We start from the raw sequence: 27,865 nt of genomic DNA, 5'->3' as shown, positions 1-27,865 counted from the left end.
TTCAGCCAATATGCAACTATACAGTTTGTGTGTAGATTAGGAAATTATTATTATTGGAGCACTACCAGATACAACTATGACAAAATATATTTATTTCATAATCAGTAATGTTTATTTACTTTATGTGCTTCCATGAACTCAATGAAATCAAATATCAAACGAAATTAGAAAGAGACAACATAATCACATATCCTGCTTGAGGATATTACAGAAAATACAGTTGTAAGCTACACCAGAGAGAAAAGCAGACAGGCCAGCTTTGTTTAGTAAATGAGACGCTTGGTGTCCCCACGTGGTCTTTTTATCTTGTTGTAATTCTTAGTGATGGCATCATATATTGTGGCCTAGGAAGAAGATCCAAGTGTTAATGACCCCCATTTAAAAACATTCTCATTTGTGGACATTTGAAGCTGCAGTCTGGTATAAAATTCCATATAATACAGTTATGCATTAAAATCACATTTTAATTATTAGTGTGCTATCTTTAGCTGTCAGACTAAAGCGGTATTCCACTCCTTTTTGTGTTTATTAAAAGTCAGCAGTTACAAAAAGTGTAGCTGCTGCCTTTAATAAACACACACTCACCTCTCCCACTATCCAGCCATGCGGCCGCCCGAACCCTTGGTTCTCTCCCCCGCCAGCATCATAAGTGTAGGCACCCGGCCGTGACAGCTTGTGGCTTCACAGCTGGGTGTGCATTGCACATATGTGAGTCATGTTACGCCTCCTGAATGGCCGGGAAATCTTCTGGGACCTCTGACATGTCCCAGAAGATTGCAGGAAGGGAGGGGGAGAGCTGCAGCACCCTGAGTGGAAGTGGGAACTTGGTACCTGTCAAAACTAGGTACCCGCTCCTCCCCCCCAGCCCCCCAAAAAAATGACATGCCAAATGTGGCATGTAGGGGTGAGGAGTCCTTAATGCAGCACTTCCACTTTTGGGTGGAACTCCACTTTAATGTATAGTTAAAGGCCCTAATTGTGCAGCCTGAGCTACAAGTGTATGCATCCTTTAAGTGTTTTAGCTTGTATAAGTACCCAAATTCTGCCTTTATTTTAGATTTCTTTTATCGCCTGAATTTGGCGCTCATACTGGGAGCAGGAGGACCGGCACTGCAAGCCAATTAGGACTTTATCAGACCAGTCTTTAACCTCCCTGGCGGTATGATTCTTTTGGATTTTAGGTGCTGAAAGCGGTACCATTATTTTGCATGTAATTCTTGTGAATGAGCAGCCCAAACCAACTGCATACATTTATTATATATATTATATATATATATATATATATATATATATATAATGTATACAGTTGGTTTGGGCTGCTCATTCACAAGAATTACGTGTGTATATGTATATATATATATATATATATATATATATATATATATGTGTGTGTGTGTGTGTATATATATATATATATATATATATGTGTGTGTGTGTGTGTGTATATATATATATATACGTATATGTGTATATATATATACGTATATATATATATATATACATATATTTACATAAAAAGTCACGTCGCCGGAGACGGAAGCCAGGGCTCGCAGACGAACGGGAGGAAGCTCCGCCGCCGCACACCGCCCGCAGTCTTCGCTGGATCCCGGAGAAAAGGTAAGTAAAACCTCCTCCAGCATCCAGCGATCTTCTTAGCGCTACCCCGAGTGTGACTCGGGGTTACCGCTTTTGGCACTAAAATCTAACCCCGAGTCACACTCGGGAATACCGCTAGGAAGGTTAATGTGCTGCTTCTTCCTTACCAAATCAATACACTGGGGAAATTCTTGATCAAGCTGTGGTGATTAACTACACAGGGGGGTTTATTTATTAAAACTGGAGAGTGCAAAATCTGGTGCAACTCTGCAAAGAAACTTTTAGGTTTTTTGGTCAAAGCTTAATTAAACGAGCTGAAGTTAAATGCCGATTGGCTTCTATGCACAGCTGCACCAGATTTTGTACTCTCCAGTTTTAGTAAATTGACCCCAGGAGGTCAAGGGCCTGATTATCCTGTCTGGCAGGGGTGCTTAGATCACACAAGACTGACTAAGCTTGGTAGTTAAGACAGCTCACATATATTTATTTGAATTGTGTATTCCATTTTTGCATGGAGTGCAGTTGAAAAAAAGTCCCTAAAGTTAGGGGATTTGTTTTTCAGTACCCCTGCACCTATTCTAATTTCTGGACTAAATGAAGGACTGGACTAAATGAAGGACTGGACCTGCATCCAGTTCAACCTGTATACTAGTCCTCTGTACTGGTGTTCCAGCTATCAAAATGTCCTACACCCAAGCATTTTCTCCAGGTTTTCATATACTCATTTGCTATGAAATAGGAGACTTTAGAATAGATATCCATTAGAAAAGCAGCAGACATTTATAAAAGAAGTGCTAGTCCATCTATGGACTGTAGACCAGGATGCACAAACATAACTTTAATTAAAACTCATTACTATATGAACACGGGTGTATTGCCTTCTTCTCTGCTTATGCCAACTACAGGCAGTCACAATTTGGGTACTTGGACCTTTACTTCAGTATGCAATCAGATTTCAGCAACTTAGTATAATTAGTAAATTTACTTTTTGATGATCGTTTAATGTTCAAAAACTTCAGCAAACCCACTTTTCAGCTTCCAATTGGAATTCTGTTCTTCAGTTTCTGTTGAAAATCCGTTGCTACACTATTTGCTCATAATTTATCTCTAAGACAGGAAAGTCACAGGACACACAGTACAAAGGGAGCAGTGTGTGTTGAATTACCAGACTGACTGGAAGGGCATACAGTCGCTTAAAAAAAAAACTGGCAGGAAGTATATTGTACAGGCACCAACGGATGATTGCATGCACTTTATAAGCACTTATATTCTTATTTTTATGACTTTATGGATGTCCCTGTCACAAGGAGTCTTTGTCATGGAATAAAGACCTATAATTGACCTCCAGCTCACTGTTGTTTGTAGATAGAGTGGGAAAGAATTAGAACATCTGTTATGTTATTAGATATAGCTGTCCATGTCTTCAGAGGGGAGATTTCTCATTACTTCCTGTCCCAGAGACAAGAAGAAATGAATGTGAATCACCTCCAATTAAGGGGAAACATAAGACAGATATAAACATATAGAAATGTGGCTGCTTCAGCAGGCATTTGACAAATTTTGATATATGCATGTGTGGTTGAAGAAAAAAACTGTTCATATATCTATGTATACTCAAGCTTTAGTTCCCTACCACTGTCCTGGTAAAAGTCTAGATTTCCCTTGTCTATTCTGATGATGGTGTTCAAGGCAGAAAGAGTAAAGCTAGCCACAACTAAAAGACAAGATTTGGCTGAAGCTACACTTTAACTGCTGGATGGCACTAAAAAGGAGCTAAGTCCAAAAGTTTATGTAATGTTTTAGTTAAACAGTTTAGAAATGACTCCAAAACTCAGGGCTATATCTTGCTAGAGTGGCTGCAACACAAATAAAAACAGCAGCAATAAATGATGTTCACATAAAAGGCATGAAACAAATTTTCCACCATCTATGCAAAGCCTTAGCTGGAAACCACCGTGCATTTCTTCTTTAACTCCCAAATGTCTTTCCCATGGTGTCACTGTTGTTAGCTAAGTCACCCCTTTGAAATCCAATCTACTATTTTATCATTGGGATAATAAGTACAGATTAGGACACTAGCTAGTTTTAGCAGCTGTCACTTCTATGTCCTAGAAGAGCAAGTAGCTATGTACCAGATGGACATATAGCCTCTCATTGACAGATGAAATCCCTCCCCTTCTCTACTCACATAGGAGTTCCTTATTTCCAGAGCTGTGATCCGGAGCTCAGAGTACTGCGACTCATCAAGCTGCTGAACTAGAGCACGGTAATCGCCCTGAAAGAAAAAGTGAGAACAAATATTACAAAGAGAATAGGACATTGGTTAAACCTCTGGGACTATAAAAGTTATATTTAGATGAGTGAAGTCTGTTTCCACTTAGAGCCATTTTTAAACTTTATTAGCTTTCAGTTGTATCCTTCATGCTTCAAAATAATTCCTGCATGAAATTGGTGTTATCAGCCTACTAGTGACTGGTAAATTTGCTGTCCCCTCAAAATAACTCAACAAATCCATTAATGTCCAAACCCATGGTAACAAAAGTGAGTACACTCCTAAGTGAAAATTTCCAAATTGGGACCAATTAGCCATTTTTCCTCCCCGGTGTCAAGTGACTCGTTAGTGTTACAAGGTCTCAGGTGTGAATGGGGAGCAGGTTTGTTAAATTTGGTCTTATTGCTCTCACTCTCTCATACTAGTCACTGGAAGTTCAACATGGCACCTCATGGCAAAGAACTCTCTAAGGATCTGAAAAAAAGAATTGCTGCTCTACATAAAGATGGCCTAGGCTATAAGAAGATTGCCAAGACCCTGAAACTGAGCTGCAGCACTGTGGCCAAGACTATACAGTGGTTTAACAGGACAGGTTCCACTCAGAGCTGGCCTTGCCATGGTCGACCAAAGAAGTTGAGTGAATGTGCTCAGAGTCATATCCAGATGATGTCTTTTGTAAATAGACGTATGAGTACTACCAGAATTTCTGCAGAGATTGAAGGGATGGGGGCAGTGGTGTATTTTGATTTTGTGCTGCCCTAGGCAAGACTAAAATTGGGCGCCCCCCTCTTATGTAAATTTGCCCCACTCCTTATTTTTTAACGGATGTGGCTCCCTCCAAGATTGAAGGACCTCAAAGTCCCAGCATGAACCCCTGAGATCTCACGAGAGGGGGGGATGGGTGAGGGAGAGAGAGGGGGGTGGGTGAGGGGGGATGAGAGAGAGAGGGGGGGGATGAGAGAGAGGGGGAGGATGAGAGAGAGAGAGGGGGGATGAGAGAGACAGAGACAGTGAGAGGGGGGATGAGAGAGAGAGAGAGGAGAGGGGGGATGAGAGAGACAGGGGGGTGAGAGAGAGGGGGGTGAGAGGGGAGGGGTGAGAGAAAGAGAGAGGAGGGGTGAGAGAGAGAGAGGGGAATGAGAGAGGGGGAATGAGAGCGAGAGGGGGTGAGAGAGAGGGGGGAATGAGAGAAACTCTAGCAACCAGTGGCCAATAGAGTCTCAGGTGGCGGGGGGCGGCTTTTTTGCTGCCCCCCTGCAAAGTGCCGCCCTAGGCCTGGACCTTGTTGGCCTAGGCCAAAATACAGCACTGGATGGGGAGTCAGCCTGTCAGTGCTCAGACCATACGCCGCACACTGCATCAAATTGGTCTGCATGGCTGTCGTCCCAGAAGGAAGCCTCTTCTAAAGATGATGCACAAGAAAGCTTGCAAACAGTTTGCTGAAGACAAGCAGACTAAGGGCGTAGATTACTAGAACCGTGTCCTGTGGCCTGATGAGACCAAGATAAACTTATTTGGTTCAGATGGTGTCAAGCGTGTGTGGCGGCAACCAGGTGAGGAGTACAAAGACAAGTGTGTCTTGCCTAAAATCAAGCATGGTGGTGGGAGTATCTTGGTCTGGGGCTGCATGAGTGTTGATGGAACCATGAATGCCAACATGTACTGTGACATACTGAAGCAGAGCATGATGCCCTCCCTTCAGAGACTGGGCCGCAGGGAAGTATTCCAACATAACGACCCCAAACACACCTCCAAGACGACCACTGCCTTGCTAAAGAAGCTGGGGGTAAAGGTGATGGACTGGCCAAGCATGTCTTTAGACTTAAACCCTATTGAGCATCTGTGGGGCATCCTCAAAGGGAAGGTGGAGGTGCGCAAGGTCTCTAACATCCATCCAGCTCAGTGATGTCATCATGGAGGAGTGGAAGAGGACTGCGGTGGCAACCTGTGAAGCTCTGGTGAACTCCATGCCCAAGAGGGTTAAGACAATGCTGGAAAATAATGGTGGCCACACAAATTTTTGACACTTTGGGCCCACATTGGACATTTTCACTTAGGGGTGTACTCACTTTTGTTGCCAGCAGTTAAGAACATTAATGGCTGTGTGTTGAGTTATTTTGAGGGGACAGCAAGTTTACACTGTTACACAAGCTGTACACTCACTACTTTACATTGCAGCAAAGTGTCATTTCTTCAGTGTTGTCACATGAAAAGATATAATAAAATATTTACAAAAATGTCAGGGGGGAACTCAATTTTGTGAGATACTGTATATATACATAATGTATATACTGTATATATATATTGTGTTATCGGGCTGAAAGAGGCCAGTGGCAGCAGAAAATACCGTTTCCATTAAGGGGTGTACTTGGTCATCAACAATGTTTAGGTAGGTGGTACGTGTCAAGTAACATCCACATGAATGGCAGGACACATGGTTTCCCAATTGATCATTGCCCAAAGCCTCATACTGCCTCTGCCAGTTTGCTCTCTTCCCATACTGCAACCTGCTTTTATCTCTTCCCCAGGTAAGTGACCCACCTGCACCCAGTCATCCACATGATGTAAAAGATAATAAGATTCTTAAAACCAGGCTACTCTCTTCCATTGCTCTGTGATCCAGCATTGATGCTCACATGCCCATTGTAGGCACCTTTAGCTGTGGACACGGGTCAACATGTGTAACCTGACCGTTCTGTGGCTACGCAACCCCATACACAACAAACTGTGTTGCCAGTTTTTTCTGCTTTAACATCAACTTCCGGTATAACATGTTTACTTGCTGCCTAATATACCCCACTGATTTTCAGATGCCATTGTAATGAGACAATTAATGTTATGCATATAACCTCAAGTGGTCCAAATTCATGTAATATTAAGTGGTTTAAATTCCTGTAACATCAAGTGGTCTGAAAGTTATGGCTGATAGGTTTATCTAAATATACAGTATCTCACAAAAGTGAGTACACCCTTCACATTTTTGTAAATATTTTATTATATCTTTTCATGTGACAACACTGAAGAAAGCTTGTACAATAGTGTAAATTTGCTGTCCCCTCAAAATAACTCAACACACAGCCATTAACCTCCCTGGCGGTATGATCCTTTCGGATTTTAGGTGCTGAAAGCGGTACCATTATTTTGCATGTAATTCTTGTGAATGAGCAGCCCAAACCAACTGTATACATTATATATATATATATATATATATATATATGTACAGTATACATATATTATATATATATATATATATATATATATATATATACGTACATATATATATATAAATATATATATATACACACACACACACATATATATATATACATAAAAAGTACAGTAAAACTGCAGGAAAGGGCACTGGGGGGCAAACTAATGTGATTTTTATTTTATTTTGAACTGTATCAGTGTGTTTGGTGTGTTTTACATTTGAATTTGCCGCCGGTTCCACCCCCCTGCGAACGTCACGTCGCAGGAGACGGAAGCCGGGGCACGGAGAGGATCGGGAGGAAGAACCGCCGCTAGACACCGCCGGGATACATCGCTGGATCCCGGTGACAAGGTAAGTAACCCTGCTTACAGGATCCAGCGTTGCTTCTGGCGGTACCCCGAGTGTGGCTCGGGATTACCGCTTTTGGCTCTGAAATTTAACCCCGAGCCACGCTCGGGAATACCACTAAGAAGGTTAATGTCTAAACCGCTGGCAACAAAAGTGAGTACATCCCTAAGTGAAAATGTGCAAATTGGGCCCAATTAGCCATTTTACCTCCCTAGTGTCATGTGACTTGGAAGTGTTACAAGGTCTCAGGTGTGAATGGGGGAGCAGGTGTGTTAAATTTGGTGTTATCGCTCTCACTCTTTCATACTGGTCACTGGACGTTCAACATGGCACCTCATGGCAAAGAACTCTCTGAGGATCTGAAAAAATTGTTGTTGCTCTACATTAAGATGGCCTAGGCTATAGGAAGATTGCCAAGACCCTGAAACTGAGCTGCAGCACAGTGGCCAAGACCATACAGCGGTTTAACTGGACAGGTTCCACTCAGAACAGGCCTCGCCATGGTCGACCAAAGAAGTTAGGTGCATGTGCTCATCATCATTTCCAGAGGTTGTCTTTGGGAAAAAGAAGTATGAGTGCTGCCAGCATTGCTGCAGAGGTTGAAGGGGTGGTGGGTCAGCCTGTCAGTGCTCAGACCATACAATGCATCAAATTGGTCATCCCAGAAGGAAGCCTCTTCTAAAGATGATGCACAAGAAAGGCCGCAAACAGTTTTCTGAAGACAAGCAGACTAAGGACATGGATTACTGGAACCATGTCCTGTGGTCTGATGAGACCAAGATAAACTTATTTGGTTCAGATTGTGTCAAGCGTGTGTCGCGGCAACCAGGTGAGGAGTACTAAGGCAAGTGTGTCTTGCCTACAGTCAAGTATGGTGGTGGAAGTGTCATGGTCTGGGAGGCATGAGTGCTGCCATTACTGGGGAGCTACAGTTCATTGAGGGAACCATGAATGCCAACATGTGCCGTGACATACTGAAGCAGAGCATGATCCCCTCCCTTTGCAGCCTGGGCTACAGGGCAGTATTCCAACATGATAACGACCCCAAACACACCTCCAAGACGACCACTGCCTTTCTAAAGAAGTTGAGGGTAAAGGTGATGGACTGGCCAAGCATGCCTCCAGACCTAAACCCTATTGAGCATCTGTGGGGCATCCTCAAACGGAAGGTGGAGGAGCGCAAGGTCTCTAACATCCACCAGCTCCGTGATGTCGTCATGGAGGAGTGGAAGAGGAATCCAGTGGCAACCTGTGAAGCTCTGGTGAACTCAATGCCCAAGAGGGTTAAGGCAGTGCTATAAAATAATGGTGGCCACACAAAATATTGGGCCCAATTTTAAAATTTCCACTCAGGGGTGTACTCACTTTTGTTGCCAGTGGTTTAGACATTAATGGCTGTGTGTTGAGTTATTTTGAGGGGACAGCAAATTTACACTGTTATTCAAGCTGTACACTCACTACTTTACATTGTAGCAAAGCATATACATATATATATTACACACAGTTAAAAGTGAATACTATCAAACGTGTGCCTATTCATTGATCATTGAGCAGGCTGCATAAAGAAAGGCATTTCATTACAGTGGCAGAGAGCACAGACGTGTTCATTGGTACAGTGTTGGCGAATGCTGAGGCGGGCACTGGTGCTGAGATGACTGAAGTGGAGGCATGTGGGAGAGGTGGTGAGATTAGGGGGGAGGATCGTGGGTCAGTGAAATAAGTGGAAGGATGATGGGATTAGCTGTGGTGGCAAAGCATGGTGGAGGTTTCAGACATGGTGGGGGAGTGCAGGCACAGTGGTGATAAAAGGGATGCTAGAAGGTGTGTGGTGAGTGGTGCCTTCACAAGATGCTCTCAGATGTATCTCCAGTTGCAGTCCTCCCGGCCAGCAGGTAGTTGGTGGTGTGAGCTGGATTACAGTGCCTGCGTAAGCTGTAGCAAAATCCAAAGGGTAGGGAGGTGGTGTGAGCCGAGGGGGCCAAATATTAGGCCATTTCCTGTTGCAACAAAGTTCAACATGCCGGAGGGAGCTCTCTGGATGTGTTTTCCTGCTGGGTATGGCTTTTGTGGATGGTACTGATCCATATTTAAAAATGGATGCTACCATGCATGCTTAGTAGGAACACAATGTTATTACCTTCCTACCGCTACTGCACACGGGCCAGGTAATGACGCCATTTTGGCTTTTACAAAGACTCTACACTAGTACAGAGTGGCCCTGTTAGTTTAGAGTTTACTGCTGATCTGCTTTATTCTGCAGTAATCTTTGCAGATATTGAAAATTAGCTCCCAGAACAGGAAGTCTCCCATCACTAACAAACTTTTTTCACTCCCAAGTGTCAATGGTCTACTGAAGAGAACTTCAAAAAAGTTTTTAGCAATGAGAGACTTCCTGTGCTAAGAGTTGATTACTGGTATGTGCAAGAATTACTGAGGGTTAATGGAGATCAGCAGCTTTCCATGCATGTGCAGTTGAACCCTATAGACTATTTGGGGCCAGGAGACAGATCTTTTAATGTGGCTCTCTTCAAAGGAGTGCCGGACAGTTTTGAGCCCCTTCTTTTTGCACTCCTTGCATCTCTGGGATATTGCATGCAAGCTTTACCCTTTGAAATCCCCCCATTTGCAGAGGGTTCCCCTCCTTAATAATCCTCACTTCCCTCCAGGGCAACAAACTCAACAGTTTACGTGGTGGACTAACAATGGTCTGTCAAGGATAGCGCATTTTAAGGATCACAAGGGGATTAGACAGCCTTCCTATTTTAGGGAAACACTACAATTGCCCCCTATGGAGACTTAACATCTGTGCCAAATCACTCTATCTGCAGACCTTAAATAAGGACAAAACTGATATCACCACCAAGACTCTATTTGAGAACAAATGATTACGCAGTCCTGACTCACGAGGAGGAATCACAGAGTTATATGCCCTATTCAATAACCAGGGCAACAAGCCCTCCTATTAAACAGCGTGGGAATCAGATCTAGGGGAGACCATTGAGGAGGAGGTGTGGACAAAATGGTTGACTATGGTGCACAAGGGTATACTCAACACTTCCCTGGTGGAGGCAAATTACAAGGTGCTATCGAGTTGTTATCTTGTTTCGACAAGGCTGGCAAAAATATACTCTGATACCTCACCCCTTTGCTTCAGGGGATGTGGGCAGGAGGGTGCCATGCTTTATGCCTGGTGGTCCTTTATAAACGTCCGACGTTTCTGGATCATAGTGTTCAATCTAGTTTACTTGACATAGGCAAACTCTTTATTTTTTTCAGTGGCTAAAAGAACTATAGCAAGGGCATGGAAATTGCCTGTGATCAATGTCACGTTGGTAAAACACAAAATATCTTGGATTATGGTCAATGAAAAATTGATCAGTATCCGTAAACATAAACGAGCTAGGTTTGACAAGGTGTCGAACCCCTGGATTGTGTACCTCCAAGCTCCCTAGACATTGGGATGTCTTGTGGATGGAGGCTCAGACTGAGGGGACCAACTCGGGCCTTTTCTCTCACTTTCTTTCCTTTTCATTTTCCTCATTCTTTCCTTCCATTATTGCTTTTTTTAGGCTTTTTGAAGAATTCTTAAGTAGATGCTGATGGGAGACTATGAAGCCTCTTAAATTTCCATCGCTCTTTGGGTTTGAGATATTGTGTTATGAGGCACTGAAACAATTCCTGGCAATTAAAGTTTCTCTCCCTTTCAATGTATTCGAGATATGAGGATCTACAGTTTATCTGAACACTACTTCATAACTTTTTCTATATATGAAGTCTTAACATGCATCAAAACTTTGATTTAGCTATTCTTCATGCAATGTCAATTGCCTCAGGATCTCAAATAACAATAACTTAATGTGATTGTAAAGGTTAGTTTTTTTTTTTTTTAAATACCAAACGTTATACTTACCTGCTTGGTGCAAAGGATTTGCACAGAGCAGCTCTGATCCTCATTTTCTGGGGTTAGCCCGCCATTGCTCCTGGCTCCTCCTCTTCATCGGGTGCTCCCACGGAGAGCCTCTTTCCATGGGGGCACACGTGCGGGCATGCTCACGAGTCCTGCTGCTGCGCCGATTGACAGAGACAGCAGGACTCAACCCCGCCCTTGGCTTCTGTGTCACTGGATTTGATTGACAGCAGTGGGAGCCAATGGCTCCTTCTGCTATCAATCTAGCCAATGAGGACTAGGGACAGCGTCTGGAGCTGCTGGCATCCTGCTTGTTGCTGGAACGTAGATTTTACAACTCCTTTAGCTCAAATTTTCAAAAACAAAGTCTGCGCCAGTCCAGAGTAGACGCAGGCTTTAGATTTTTAGGAAGCACACAAGAGTTGTTCTTACCACATGGGGACTTTTTGCTGCTTTGGCCACTGCATCACCTCGATCAGAGAGATACCTGAATGAGAACATTAAAAAACGTATAAGATCAGCCTGGAAATATCTGGATGATGCAGAACAGCAGTCATTGCTGCCTGGATACAACACTCACTTGGATATCTGGGTTTGGGATGCATCTAACTTGGTCCTAAGAGCTGTCATCAGTTCAAACACTTTTTCCTGGGAAAAGAAAAAGGCTAGCATAGTTTAAATCAAAATAAAGTGCAGACACCATCCATCAGCAGTGTCACACGGCTCACCTGAACAGCAACTCCAAAGTTATTCCCGTCCTCAATCTGAGGAATCTGAAGTTGCAGCCAAAGGGTAACCTGAGAAGGACAAGAAATACAGAGTTTAGAATTGCTGATCTCAGTGCTTTCCCTTTTGCATTTTTAGCCATCACATTCTCCCAATTACCAAACCCAGCTCCCAGCCTTCATTTCACATTTCCCTTGTGCAGTACTTCTTGTATGCCATTTATCTCACCATATTCAGATTTTCTTTCAGCGCTCGTATTTCATGTTTGATAGTTGTTTGCAGACTTGTAATCTTCTCATTACATGCAATGGGGCCACACGGAGGGCCTGAAATGAGAAGTGTGATCACACATTAATGGAATGTATACATGATGTTTATATGATTCAACATGTAACCTAATTATTGATTAGAAATAATAACTAACCCATTGGCTGAACTGTGCCTCATGGGTTTGTAGACAGGATAGTTGTACTTCTGTTTTGTTTCCATTAATGCTTGTTGGCTTACTATTTAAATGGTTATATACAAACTTAGCAGTACACTTTAGTAATTAAATTGTTAATGGTTGTTTAAGAAGATTTTTTTTCCGTTCCCTCCCAGTCTCAGATAATAGTCTCGAACATTTACATCACACCACACCAATCAAATATGCTGTATAGAAAAATTACCTTTTCAGGTCATTTAATTGGCTTCTGTTATGCAACACGTGAGCTATTTCTCCGATCAGCCACTAACTTAATTTGTTCCCTATACTGAAATGTATTTTTTAACAGTGATAAAGGCAAAGATGAGGTACAAAGTGCAGTAATTTCTAGCAAACAAATTTCAGTATGTTGCAGTTAAAGGAGATGTACAGCCAAAGCTCGTTTGGCTGTACATCTCCTATGGATCACAGGGGCGCAGTTCGTTCTGCACTCCTGTGACCCGTTTTCAACAGAGAGCAGGTTGAAGTCCGCTCTCTGCTGATGTCACAGAAGTCAGTCCAGGCACCGCGTCTTCATGACCACGGAGTAGGGATCCGCCAAATGCCTGGTCCGACACCCGGCTCAGCCTCTCAGTGAGCCGCTGAGACCCTAAACTGGCCGCTCCCTGCCCCCTCCACAGCTCAGCGCTCCAATAAGCGAGGAGGGGCCAGATCAGAAAGCTGCTGACAGATAGTCAGCAGCTCTCTGCTCAGGGAGCTGTGAAAACCGAGCAATCGGCAGTGTTCGATCACTCTGTTCTCAGTGCACTTCCACCTAGGTAAGTATAAATAGGGAAAAAAAGGAAACACCATACTTCTCTTTTAAAGATTGATTGCTGCTATGGGTTACTGTACACATCGCTTTTGCTACATTGAAGTTATTTGACAGATTTTGTATTAAAGGTAGGATATGTAAATGTTAATAAAACAGGTACAGTATGATATGCGAGACAATAACAAAAGGTTTATATTGATCACCTTTCTCCTCATCATCATCTTTCTTTTTCTCGTCTTTTTCTTTCTCTTCTTTTTCTTTCTTCTAAATAAAAAATAATAGTGGTTAATGAATAAAGTCCAATAGTGCTTTGTCTGCCTCTCTAAAGTTCACCAAACAATCTAAAGTATGTAGCACCCTCTTAGCATAGGATGCTAGGCAAATTTAGTTCTTGGCTCCAAGCGTCAAGGGATTAGTGATTGTTTATTCTAGTCTGTTCAAATAACCAGCCTGAATATTTTGTCATGGCCTCACCAATCCCTGAAGAGGAGTGTCCAGAAGGTGGATGGGAGGGCAATAAATAGTATGAGGCCCTGGGGAGATTGTTCCTTCTCCATAAGAGGGTTCCAAAGCCTGAGGGGCTACTGCACTCAGCCAGTCCATGGACTGGTGTCAGGGCTGGATGGATCTTCTGAGAGGCTGGCTATATTCACCAAAAAAGGGACCTGGTTTGCAGAAGGATTGACTCCCTCACTGGACTGTTTCCAGAAGAAGCTGGAAGGAGGCAGCTGTCCTGGGGACTTTTGAGTAAAGACCCTGATTTGATTCCTAGTGACTGTGTGCTTTTGGGATATAAGTTATCTTGAACTGAGGCATCTTGAATTGAGGCAGCTCTCATATGGCCTCAGAGTACTGGCATGTCCATGTCCTCAGCAGAATCCAGTAGTGTGAGTCTAGAGGAAACTGTCCCTTGTTACTGTGCAGTGTCCTAAAATTTGAATTGGGTACCAATAGTTCTGTAGTGGTGCAAGAGAACCAGACGTCACAGAAATTGCCTTATTGTCTACAACGGTAATGCCTTAGACCAGTGGTGGTGAACCTTGGCACCCCAGATGTTTTGGAACTACATTTCCCATGATGCTCATGCACTCTGCAGTGTAGGTGACCAACATGGGAAATGTAGTTCCAAAACATCTGGGGTGCCAAGGTTCACCATCACTGCCTTAGACTGTCCATTGCCCCAAATGACCTCCAGAGAGAGACAAGGGAGAAGATTGTCCTCTCATTGCTGTTGCTAATCTTTTTTGGAGTATCCCATGCCTTAACCCCTCTCCTGTTTCAAGTTCTTCAAGCAAAAAAATATCAAAATGACATCCCCTAGAGGCCTAGACTGAGTTAGTGCAGCTGGAGTAAATGGACTGGTGCTTGTAGTAGTGAGTAGCCTTGGTACTATTGAGTAAGAACCAGCTATTACTAGCAGACCCTATGTGGGGTAGCACTACATGTTCAATCTCCTTTAAATCTACCAACAACTATGTAGTGCAGGGTTCTGCCTTAATAGATAAATATATTAATTGGATAGTTAAGGCTGTACTGATATTATATAGTTTTTGTAAATATAAAAGAGATTATACAAAGATTATACAGTCATACTGTAATGTGTATTGTAAACCTAAAGGCATATTACCTATGATTAAGCTCAGAGGGGTGGACGTGTTAGGGGCATGGCCTGGTGGGAGCCCAGGCTCAGACTGCCATTCATTCCAATACCAGTGGGTCTGCATTGATGTGCGGCTTAATGGGATCCATCCTTTGCTAAACTTAAAGGCATTGTTCACCTTTACTAAAAACTGCCTGTGCAGGTAAGGAGCGCCTTTTTTTAAAAGCAAACTGTGCAGCTTTGACCAAAGTTAAATTATGCCCTTGCTTTAGGTGAAGGTTTTTTATGTACATTCTGAAAAACTCCCATAGATCACAGCATCCTGTCCTGCCTTGTTGCTAGGGGGTTTCTAAGAATCTCCGAGCTCTTAGTGTTCATGTCCACCATCAAAGAAGTGAGCGCCTTCTCTGATTCAAACTCCCTCACATGTGTTTTCTCGCCCTAATGCAGTAGCTCTGAGCTCAGCATCTGAGAGCTAACGCCTATGGTAGTGGAAGTAAATAAAACAGAGACCTCCCATTGGGGAACACAAAAAAACATAAATGTGATAGATGTTCTATCCCTCCAGTACTCTGACACTTTGATTTGGATGGAGAAGGGCTTTAAATAGTCGTTACAAGGCTTGCCAATAAAATCTCCTTATATAACCATAATCATCCATAATCCTATAACGTGACAGAATTTATTGCGTCAATAATTGCTTATAAAGGGATGGCAGCAATAGTACGCCCGCAAATAAGAGTTATAATGAAATACCTTACCTGTTTTTCTTTTTCTTTCTCTTTTTCGGGGTCTGGTATTGGTATATCAAGCTCAGCTCGCAGTGTGGTCAAATCAGAAACATTCAGCTCTGGAGACTAAAGAGATTAAACAGTCATGTCATCTGTCATAAATAAGTTATGGAGATCTAGCCTGAAGCAGCTTAAGTCAGAAGGTACAGCTCTTCTCTTGGTCACACATGGGTATAAGTGCTTTGGAATGTGCTTCCAGGATGACATCCAATCTTTCATCTTTGCTTAAAGAATAGGTTCACCTTTTGCAGGTAAAAAAATGTGCATTTTTTTTTTTTTTAAGGAGCCTGCAGAGCATTGCACCCGTGATCAGCAGATCCTAGGTGCAATCTCAGGCTCCTGCAGACTCTTAAGGCCCGTACACACGTAGCGATCGTCGGCATACAAACGTCGGCGGACGAAATATCTGCCGATTGTACGCTTGTTAGTATGGTGCCTCCGACAGCTGTCTGCGCACATTCTGCGGACAAGAGTCTTTCTTGCAAGCATTTACATTTTTGTATGCCGACACCAGAACGGACGATTGTTTGCCAGTCAGTACAGAATTCTGCCGACAGACCGCAGATTTGCAAGACTGGGCATGCTCAGAAAAGAAAAAACACAGGGAAAGTTAACCATTACATGACATCACTTCTGCAGTCGGCTGTAGTCGGCAGACAAAATTCTTGGGCAGTCTTTGCACTTTTCAACAGACACCGACGTCCCGGGGAGAAAAGACGAACGTTTGTATGCCGACGATCGGTACGTGTGTACGGGGCTTTAGCATAGCTGTCTGCTCATACCTCGACCTCATACAGTCAGGCAGTTACCTGAGAGCAGGAAGCTCAATGGACTACGAAAGTGCTCATCAGCACCCTTGTAGTTAATTGAGAACTATGGTACAAGCCCTCAGCCGCAATGGCTGACAGTTGTAGGCATTCATTCACAGGAAACTATAAAAGAATGACAAGACATGTGGGGGTGTTTTTTAAATTGTGACAGCGGGTCACAGGAAGAGGGGGATCAGCAAAACGAGGTGCAGATGCTGGAACATGTTACATGTTCCAACCTAAAAAATGAGTGAAATAGGTTACATGTTCCAAAAGTTAACTTATGCTTTAAATAATACAAGTACTGGGTGCAGCCAACTTACACTGAGAAACTTGTCCAGGTCAGCAATCTTCTGTGGAATTCCTACTGAGATCAGCTCATTCGCCTGGCAACAGCAAAAGAGAAAACAATTATATAAGGGAATTGGAAAAGTTATTAATAACCAGAAAGAGAAAAACGAGGGCTCGAGTACATAACTGATTCTACGATTGTGCTGCTCTATCACTGAGCCCTACTCAAAAAATTAGCTGGCACAGATTAAATGCACCAACAAATTATCTCAGAAGCTTCTCAAACTGACGTCAAAATCGCATTGCATTACTCATTCAGCCCACGTTCACATTGGTCCGATTTGACATGCGATTTGACGTGTCAAATTGAAGACAATTGCCGACAATGGCACTGTTCGAATCGGTGCAAAGCCGACTTTGCGGCGCAGCACGGATTTCCAAAAGTAGTTTCTGTATTACTTTTGGCGATTTGGGGGGGCAATTTCAATAAATATCTGTGCAGGAACCCGCAAAGATGTCTGTTAAATCGCCCCCGAAGTCAGACTGAAATGCCGGCTTGAAATTGTGCGAGTCTAGCTGAACTCGCAGGATTTGAAAAGGGCCCCAGAATAAACCTGGGCTAAGGCTTGGTTCACACCTATGCAGTTTGCTTTTGATCTGTTTCTGCGGTGCTTTTTGTGATGCATTTTGCAGTTTTGCACACACGTTTATGACGTATTTTTTGTGGGTTTTTTTTTTTTTAAATGCATTTTGCCTTTTTTTTTTTTTTGGACAATTTGTTGTTGGGTGGACTAAAAACGCAAAATGCAGAAAAAAACACACTACATGCTTTTCTGTAGCTTCTCCATCAAAGTCTATTGAACCAAAAATGCACCATTTTGGTTTTTAAAAAAGTCCAAACCCTTACCAAAAATGTAGCAGCTAAAAAGGCATAGATGTGATTGTGTCCAATAGGAAACCATGGTAAATGGACTGTAGTGAGTTTCTTAAAAAAACTTAAAGCAATAAAAAACACATAGGTGTGAACCAAGACTTAGGCTAGGTTCACATCTGTGTGGGTTTACTCCCACAGCCACAAAAAAAAAAATGCAGGAGATGCATGCGGTTGCCATTAATCCTAATGGCATGCTGCACACACTGGAAATCGCTCCCACACTGGGAACCGTACCACACTTGCGGTACCCATGTGGGCTGTAATTTAAGAAATGGTGCAGGTACCTTTTCCCTGCATTTCAGGAGGCACAGCAGCCCATTCAAATGAATGGGATGCCATGGCCACATGAAATGTGGCTCGCAGAGCCACATCAATGTGAAACTGGCCTAAAGCTTGTTGACACAGGTCCTTAGACGATAGGAAAATAGGCATGATTCTGTGCTGAGCATATGTGCATCAAATACAAAGGGAGGCTTCAACTGAATATGGTGCAACCATAAATGCACCTCATCATACACTAATTACAATTCAGCTGGTCCAGTAGGGATGGAAAATTTTCCATCTGCAGCTGCTGATCAGTGTATTCTGACAGTGACCGGATACAGAATACAATGTATACACCTGTACTTCGTTATCAGTCCCTTTTAGTGCAGTTCAAGCACATCTCTCCCATGTCAGGAGTAAGTATCTCCAATGGTTTAGAGAGGTTGGATTTATCCTTCATTTTATGGATAGTGTAGGACCCACTGGCAATGGGGTACTTTGACGTAGTGGTGGGCTTGAGCACGATATGGTCATATGGTGGGACCAAATCCCCATTTTTACTTATTTTGATCAGGTCTTAGTTGCCTTGTTATATTTGATGGTTATTTCTTTTTCATGTGTGCGCTATCCTTTGTAGTTATATTTGTCTTTTGGTTTTCATAGCAGCACCATCTTTAGAAATGCATGTTCAGGGTGTGCCCCCCCCCCCCCAACCCTTTTTTTTTGTTTGTTTGTTACAGAATACAATGTCCCAGCTTGGGGATTCCTCCAACCACCTCATTGGTGTGGATGGTGTATGTATTCAAGTAAAAACAAAACCTCCTGCGCTTAAGTGCTGTCTGATGGAGTAGAAAGAGGTGCACTACAAACTCAGATGTAAAGAGAGCTGTTTGGTCTTGCTGCCCCCTTCAGGATCAAGGGTATCCAGAACCACTGGTAGAAAAGACAAAATTTGTCTTTTCTACCAGTGGATGGTGTATGGCCAGCAGTGCCGCTGTCAGAAATCATGGGGCCCTGCACAGCCTTTCTGATGGGGCCCCCAACCCCACCTACACAGCACCCCAAACGGGGGGTCAGTGGAACATCGGCACTGACTTTACTCTACACACCAAAAATGAAAATAGTCCCTTCTTTGCTCCCACCTCCTGGGCCCCTCTGTTGACCTGTTGGGGCCCAGAGAAAATATAACTTAGGCTCTTGTAAGCAAGTAGGAGCAGGGGTATGGTCTAGTAAAATCCATTTATTCATTTAGGCAGAAATAAACAATAAAGCTGCCCTGGGCCCCCTATTTAGCTGCCCGGGCCAGGACCAGTTGAACTGCCTTATCAGTGGCCCTGATGGCCAGCTTAGGTTCTCCTTTTTGCTTTTAGCATGTTTGCACTAGCAAATAAAAGCTTACCTGGGTGTGGTCTGGGACTGAATTTTGGAAATACACATAAAGTGCCATTTCTTTGTGCTTTGCAAAGAAAAACATTAGTGAAGTACTGGTCTAGTAACCTGATATCAGTTAGGACCCCTCTGGTTTTATCCCACACCCTGTGCTTCAAATTTAGGCTGGATTTACAGTACATCTAAGCAGTAACACTTGCTAAAACTGTTTAAGGCTGGGTTCACACTGATGGGAATTGGATGCGGGAGACAGTGGGCGGCTCTCGGTTCACACGGCTCTGGGGCGGCAGCGGAGCACATTGCACAAGGGTCCTCTGCATAGTTGGCTCCATTTTAGGTCTGAATTCAGGCAAAAATTCAAGCCTGAAAGGGAGAACAGGCATGCACCGGACCCCTGCTGTGAGCCGGGTCCGCACACAGAGTGAATCCAGCCTTAAACACGCATGGCATGCTGCATTCTAAAAAGGACTCAATGCACTAAAACACAAGGAAACAACACGCATGCACTAAAGGCCCCTTTCCCACGGGCTCTCCGATCAGGTCCGCTTGTCAGTATTTTCAGGCGGACATGATCAGATGCTCCATGCACCTCTATGGGGCAGCGGATGTCAGCGGTGACATCTCCGCTGACACCCGCTGCTATCCGATCCGATCCTGTCCATAAAATCCAGATGGATGGAAACCCTATTTTCCAACCGTCTGGAGGATCGAATCGGATGAAAATGGACAGGCAGTTTGTTTTCATCCGATTTCCCATAGAGGGGAGTGGGGATCTGACAGCTTCGTCTCTGCAAAGTAAGCGGAGACGGAGCTGTCATCCGCCTGCTCAGCGGGGATCGGTCCCTGCTGAGCAAAATGGAGTCCGCCGGGTGGAAAGCCCGTGTGAAAGGACCCTAAATGTATCACAAAGCACAGATATAAATTCAGGCATTGAGGGATGCCCTAGCACAAAAACACATCAATGCACAACGCATACTTGTTCTAAGTAATTGGCTTAATTAGGAAGTGAAACCGGCCTGGACAGTGATTCTGTAGGTCAGCAATAATACGTTCAATATTTCTAAACTATTCTCACAGATATCTTTGGGATGCATACCAGTCCATCTACTCTATAAATTGCACAGACAGCACTAAGAACTGCATGTGAGTTTTCTACAACCATAATAAAATTCACTATTATTTATTTATTACATTTCATATATTTTCTTACCTCCTTACAAAACTGATTCTGGAATCCTTGTACCTATAAAATAAAACAAACTGTTAATAGATAGCTTGAACGAGATTAGATAGCTTGATGTGTTTTTTTATCATTGTAGTATTTCTAGCAGGTAATGCAAACTTAACAAAATGCATGAGTTTCCTCTGCATGTTTAATGGCAAACATCACTTACCTAAGCATGTTACAAGTTACATCCGTATTTGGGGTGTAACATGAAGTATGGTCAGAGTCTGCAGCCCTCCCCTTACCCTCAAATAGCCAACCCCTCCTACAGAAGTGGTGGGTTTTCTTCCCTGCTGCCTCCAAATCAACACGTCTGTGTGTGGTTCTGCCCAAACAGTCACATCATTCAGTCTCGGTTTACACTTGTGCTAATCGCACTGCATTCCTGTGCACACCTCATGCGATGTCTGTGCGGTGCGATTTCAGTCATACATTTTGTATGGCAGAAATTGCTTCGCATCCGTACCAAAATGGTGCAGGACCCCCCCCCCCCCCATACACATGAATCTCATCCCATGGGTGTTCGCACCCATGGAATGCCATTCTGGCAACCGCACTGCATTTTGTGAAATTAACATAACATTGACACCCCCAGCAGACGGCATGGGCGCCATGCAATTGCAATGCGGTGGAGGAAACACACAAGATTTGCTGCGTTTCCCGCATCGCACAAGTGTGAACCCAGGCTCATTTACAGGAATAAATCCAACAAAAAGCCGGCAACTCGGTGCTTCTTCTTAAAAGATTGTTTACAGATGCACAAAAGCAAATACAATGTCTATTGATTCTAACGCGTTTCAGCCTCATACTTCCTCATAGCATGCTATGAGGAAGGCTGAGGCCGAAATGCGTTAGCATCAATGGACATTGCATTTGCTGTTGTGCATCAATAAAGGATCTTTTATGAAGAAGCACTGAGTTGCCAGCTTTTTGTTGGATTTATCTATAGTGGACTGGTTGGCCTGAGCACCGGCACTCTGTCTTCACATCATTTATATGGCAGTAGAGCTTGGGTGAGACTAGGGTGTATACATTTACAGGAATCTTTGAATAAAAAAAAATTTGAGTGCCATCTGCCACCACAGCAGAATTCTCAATGCAGCACAAGTGCGGTGATGTCGCACTTGTTGTCCATTGACTCTTCCTCCTGTCCTGTAAGCGAAGGTCCAAACCTAAGTTTTGACTGTGGAAAGAGTTTGCAGAGGCCAGAGCATTGCACTGGTAAACCACCGATTGTGTTTGCAATGCTTTTTAAGCAACAACATTATAAATTCACTTTTTTTTCAAATACGATTGCATTTAATATGTTTTTGCAAAAGATGGACTTAGCTTTTAAGGCGGATTTCACATATTTGCAATATGGCAGTGCTTTGTGTGGCCAATAGTTTTTAGTTGCATCCCAACACACAAAGACTGGGTTCACACTATTGCATATTGGATGCGGTTTTCCCCGCATCCAATTCGCATGTCAGGAGATTGTGATTGGCTCTCTTTGAAGCCGGGTTACATATCTCCGGAGCGGCTTTGGTGCGAATTGCACAAGAGTCCTATGCATCTTCTGGTTCGTTTCAGGTCCGAATTCAGCCAAAAATTCTGACTGATATTGGACCTGAAATAGTGAACAGGGATGCACCGAATCCCTACTGTGAGCCACTCCATGCGGCAGTGTGAACCCAGCCTAAAGCAATGTGCTGCCAATGCGCATGTGTTGCAGTGCAACACTACATACTATCATAGATCATGGTGCGCTACCTGTCCCACGATCCAGCGATGTGGCCACCCAAACCCTCGCTTCTCTCCCTCTGGTCTCCCCGGCACCGGCGTTACAAGTGTGGGCACCCGGCTGTGATGGCTTGCGGCTTCACAGCCGGGTGCACACTGCGCAGGTGTGAGTCACGCTGCGCCTCCTTAATGGCCGGGCAATCTTCTGGGAACTGTGATGTGTCCCAGAAGATTGCAGGAAGGGAGGGGGAGAGAAGAACTCTTAGGTGGCCCAAGCGAAAGTGGGAGCGGAGGTGTCAAAAATAGGCAACTGCTCCCCCCCCCCCCCCAAAAAAAATGACATGCCAAATGTGGCATAGGAGGGGATGAGGAGTCCTTAAAGTGGAACTTCCACTTTTCGGTGGAACTCTGCTTTAAGTCTAGTGCCTATAAAAATCAGTTCCTGTTTGGTTAAGGGACACGAAGTGAAGGTAAATCTCCCTAATGCGACACAGATGGCGAAAAAACAAAAACCTGACAGGGGTTATAACTAGGGATTGACAGATTATCGGCGATGCCGATATATCGGGGGCCGATATGCACTTTCCCCGATATATCGGAATCGGCCCCTGAGCTTATCGACATTGCCGATATTTCGGGAAAGTGCAAGTACCAGAGTGATGCCTGCAGCCAGAGGCATCACCCTGGTACCGGCGTCCATAGCTGACGGTCGGCTGTCTTGTAATGACAACCGATGCGGCTGAGAAGCCACTCGGCGGGAGGGGACGTCCCACCAAGAGATCCGGGTATCCTACCTGCACGGCCGCTGAAGAGAAGACCCGATCAAAGCCGCATTCGGCTCTGATCGGGTCTACATATAAAAAACCCGGAAGTGATGTCATGACATCGCTTCCGGGTACTCGCCGGCAAATTCAAAAAAATGTGAGCATTCAAAACCGTCAAACTTGGCATTTTGAATGCTTAAAAGTGCAGAGGAGGGGTTTGGGGTGTTTTAGACCCCTCAGATCCCTCCACCACAGTACCTTTTAATAAAAAAAAAAAATTTAAATGTCCGAAAATATTGGCCAATATTGGCCGATACCGATATCCGATGTCCAAAATATCAGTATCAGTATCGGCACTAAAAAAATGACATAGGTCGAATAGCAGAGGGCGTGGCTAGCGGGACATGTGAGCGGACGTGTTTTTGGCGGCTCTGAGCTCCCCTTGCTGCAATCCTGCTCCACCCTTCTGATCCTACGCTCCTTTTCTGGATTTTCTTGCAGTGGGTGTTCGGTGCATAAGTCTGGGTGCCTCCGGTCGGTATCTTGGTGGATGGGAAAGAGGAGAAAGCGACCTCCGGCCAGAATGAGCGTTACCACCCGGTCCTGTCAAGATGGCCACCGCTCCACCACACCGCTGCCTTCCCCGGCATCTACCCCCGACCTGTTTGGGGAGGCATCCAGAGCCTCTCCACCGCCCTCACCGGGTGCGTCTGCTCCCCCGGAGCTCCTCTCCCAGACGTCCCCTAGTGAAGATGGGATGGATGACGGTCCAGTGCGGGAACCTACTCTGACGGCGGCACAGTGGTGTAGTGGTTAGCACTTTCACCTAGCAGCAAGAGGGTCGCTGGTTTGAATCCCCGACACTACCTGCCTGGAGTTTGCATGTTCTCCCTGTGCCTGCGTGGGTTTCCTCCGGGTACTCCGGTTTCCTCCCACACTCCAAAGACATGATGGTAGGTTAATTGGATCCTGTATAAAAAAAAATAAAAAATTGGCCCTACTGTGTATATATGTGAGTTAGGGACCTTAGATTGTAAGCTCTTTGAGGGCAGGGACTAATGTGAATGTACATTGTATATGTAAAGCGCTGCATAAATTGACAGCGCTATATAAGTACATGAAATAATAATAATAATGTCCTTCAGGCCATCAAGGTAAATCACTCTGACTTGATGGGGAAGGTGGCGTAGCTGAAGCTGGACATTACTATTATGTGCCAGGATATGAGTAAGGTTAGGGACCGGGTTACAGAAACTGAGCGCCGCATCAGTGACTTGGAAGACACTGTACACCCCTTGGTCTCTGAACTTAAACAGTGCGGGAAAAGGCTTAAAACGGTGGAGGACAAGATGGATGACCTGGAAAACAGCCTACACCGTAACAACGTTCGGCTGGTGGGGCTGCCAGAGCGGGTTGAGGGGTCTGACCCTGTGTCCTTCCGGGAAAGCTGGTTCCAGGAGGAGTTTGGCCAAAATTCCCTGTCATCATGCCTTGTTACTGAGGGGGCTCACAGGGTTCCTGGCAGGCCTCTCCCTGAGGGTAGCCCCCCCCCCCCCCGCACTGTGATAATCCGCTTACTTACTTACTTAACTACAGGGACAGAGACTCTATCCTCCGTTCTGCCAGAATTAAAGGAAAAAATAAATATAAACCTGTTTGTTATTTTAAAGAAAAAAGAAAGCTTGAAACCACTTTAGAAACCCCAAATGAAAGTAACAGTGCAATGGGAAAAGGATATAGGCCCCCTATAGGGAAACCAATGGGATGAGGTGTTTCAATGGCGCTGCTACTATGTGTCGGCCAATCAGGTAGCAGAGTCCCAGACGGCCTGGGGTTCCCATGGACATTGCTAGATAGAGAGGGGGCTCAGGTAAGTGGGGTGCTGGGGAGGCTGCTGCACACAGAAGGCTTTTTTTCTTAAGGCATAGAATGCATAAAGATAAAAAACAACCTTCTGCCTTTACAACTTCTGTTTCAGACCAATGTGCCACTAGATCCCCAATGTTGTTTACTGGGAATTCTGGGTGACGTGGAACCTGGAGAGCTCACTAGGTAGGCATTATCTAGAGCTCTCTTCCAGGTTTGTAAACTGATTCTCCATCATTAGTAATCTACTGATCTGTCCTCTCATAAAGAATGGGTCAGAAGTATAGGTAATACCCGTCACCTTGAACGCCATATTTACCAACATGGAGACTGATTTGGTAAATTTGAGAAACTGTGGTGCTTGATACACCAGGAGTAGGTCCAAAGGAGTTCATACTAATGAGACAATTACAATGCCCAATGGGGTAATGGGATGGGAGATAGTGGTTAAGAAAAAATGGGTATTTAATAAAGTGATTTCAAATGCTCTTCATAAAATACAAATAAAATAACAAAGAGGTTTATACTTACCAATGGAATTGCAAAGGCCAGCTCCAAACCTCCTCTTCTTGGGACTTCTGGCTCATTCTCTTCAGCGAGTGCCCCATAGAAAACCACTCGTTCAGATGCGTTACATGTGCTTAAAGAGGAAGTAAACTCTGTTTTTATTTTCTTACCTGCAAAGTAAAGGCATAATGTGCTAGTATGCATGGTATACTAGAACATTATGTGACACTTTCCTGCAAACTAAGCCTTCGTTCCCTGCTGGAAGCCGCATCCATCTTCGCCCGTCTCCTGACTGGGTCAATGGACTCTGGCTGTGTGACTGGCCGGAGCCACGTGACATCACTCCCGCACATGCGCGTGGGAGCCACTGGACACGGCACAGGGCCCTGAAGAAATGGCCCGGGCAGCCATTCCTTCAGAGCACATGTATACAGTAAATATCTCCTAAATGGTGCAAGTTTAGGAGATATTTACAGTATCTATAGGTAAGCCTTATTTTAGGCTTACCTATAGGTACAAACATTAGAGGGAAGTTTACTTAGTCTTTAAGCAAAACACTTCTGCCCCTGGACTCGCTGGTAGTAGGGATTTTTCTGCCTTTAAACATCCCTGCCTCTAAACGACATGAACACATAGGCTAACATGCAGGGGCATTTAGAGGCAGAAAAAAAAAAACTCCAGACGCCCCTAGAAGCAACAGAAAAAACATCCAGTGTGTATGGGGCCTTAGGCCCCTTTCACACGATTGGACCGCTCAGGTCCACCTGTCTGTTTTTCAGGTGGACCTGATGGGGCCACCCATTATCCCTCTATGGGGAGGTGGATGTCAGCGGACATGTGTCCACTGACACCCGCCTGGCATCCGATCCGACAAGATCTGCTGAAAACAGACTGATGGCGATACTTTCCCCAACTCTCCAGTGGGTCGGATCAGATAAAAAACAGACAGGCTGTCCATTTTCATCCGATCTTCCCATAGAGGTGAGCGGGACTCTGATCGAACCACCCATTGTCCTCTATGGGAGGTGGATGTCAGCGGACATGTGTACACTGACACCCGCCTGGCATCTGATCCAACAAGATCTGCTGGAAACAGACAGGTGGCGATACATTCCCCATCCGTCCAGTGGGTCGGATCAGATAAAAAACGGACAGGCTGTCCATTTTCACCTGATCTCCCCATAGAGTTGAGTGGGACGCTGATCGAGCCACCCATTGTCCTCTATGGGGAGGTGGATGTCAGCGGACATGTGTCCACTGACACCCGCCTGACATCCGATCCGACAAGATCTGCTGAAAACACACTGATGGCGATACTTTCCCCATCTCTCCAGTGGGTCGGATCAGATAAAAAACAGACAGGCTTTCCATTTTCATCCGATCTCCCCATAGAGGAGAGCGGGACTCTGACAGGTCAGTCTCAGCACAGTGAGCGGAGACGGAGCTGTCATCTGCCTGCTTAGCGGGGATCAACGGAACAGTTCCCGCTGAGCAAGTGAAGTCCGTGAAAAGAATCCGCCCTGTGTTAAGGGGGCCTAAGAGTAATCTTGGACCTCTAAAGCTTTTCCAAGAAACGAAAAGTGTGAACTAAATACAGACACATAAACTGTTCCTTACAAGAGATTTTCACTGATATTTAATCTTCAGTGTGTGTCATTTAATCTGTGCATGATTTGTTTTAGAGATGTTAGAATTTAATTTCAGCTCATATTTCCGTATTTCTCTTGCTTTATGTTTCATAGGACGCGTGTTACAGCTTGTAGTATAGTACTGAGTGCCATGTCTGTTCTATATGACTGTGCACATGTAATAAGGAAAATCTGCAAAATGAAACTCTAGGCCTCACTCTGATCATGACTCGTATTTTAGAACGAGCTTTGTTTGTTATGCATCGTCAGTGTACCGTGGCATTTTTGGTATTAACGATTGTACTCTGTAGTAATATAATGTCATTATCTGTTCATATATGATACTTTGATGATCTGATCACGAAGAATTCCACATTCTATAACTATGACACACATGGCCTTCTCCTCTTTTTCATTTGTTTGAAAATACATATATACTTATTTAACTTGTTTTTGAAGGTCGATTATACCTAACTTAAATATATTTATAAAACATACATGTATATGTGTGTCGGAGAGATAAACGACTCACACGAACATACTTCATAAACATAAACCTGAGCCTCTCACCTTTTGTATGGCTTCCTGTTTAACTTCAACGTCTGCCATTATTACTGCAGAGGGATCAGATTGTGGATGAAGAGGAAGAGACAGATCCCCGGTACCGTCTGTCTGCTCGGTTTTTTATACACTTTAGACGTTTCAGCTTTGAAGGGAAAGTGAAAGTAAAGAAGAAGGGACTTTACAGAACAAGGAGGAGCAATGACTTTGTAGAAT

At 44.2% G+C, this 27,865-nt stretch overlaps 1 protein-coding gene across 1 annotated transcript; it reads right to left on the bottom strand.

Moving 5' to 3' along the window:
* Positions 1-89: 89 nt before the first annotated feature.
* Positions 90-27,827, bottom strand: PSME1 (proteasome activator subunit 1). The gene is made up of 11 exons (XM_082253469.1): positions 27,659-27,827; positions 20,587-20,619; positions 16,822-16,884; positions 15,660-15,755; positions 13,502-13,562; positions 12,289-12,386; positions 12,063-12,131; positions 11,915-11,982; positions 11,767-11,821; positions 3,785-3,871; positions 90-344 (listed from the first exon to the last, which is right to left on the bottom strand). Exons 1-11 carry the CDS (start codon positions 27,695-27,697, stop codon positions 264-266), a joined length of 750 nt encoding a protein of 249 aa, XP_082109595.1. The 5' UTR covers positions 27,698-27,827; the 3' UTR covers positions 90-263.
* Between the last annotated feature and the right edge of the window lie 38 nt (positions 27,828-27,865).

The sequence above is a fragment of the Pelophylax lessonae genome (assembly GCF_965119305.1).
Source record: "Pelophylax lessonae genome assembly, chromosome: 1".
In the NCBI taxonomy this organism is placed as follows: Eukaryota; Metazoa; Chordata; class Amphibia; order Anura; family Ranidae; genus Pelophylax; species Pelophylax lessonae.
The sequence above is the reverse complement of the archived record's forward strand: the minus strand, read 5'-3'. Positions and strand labels throughout refer to the sequence as shown.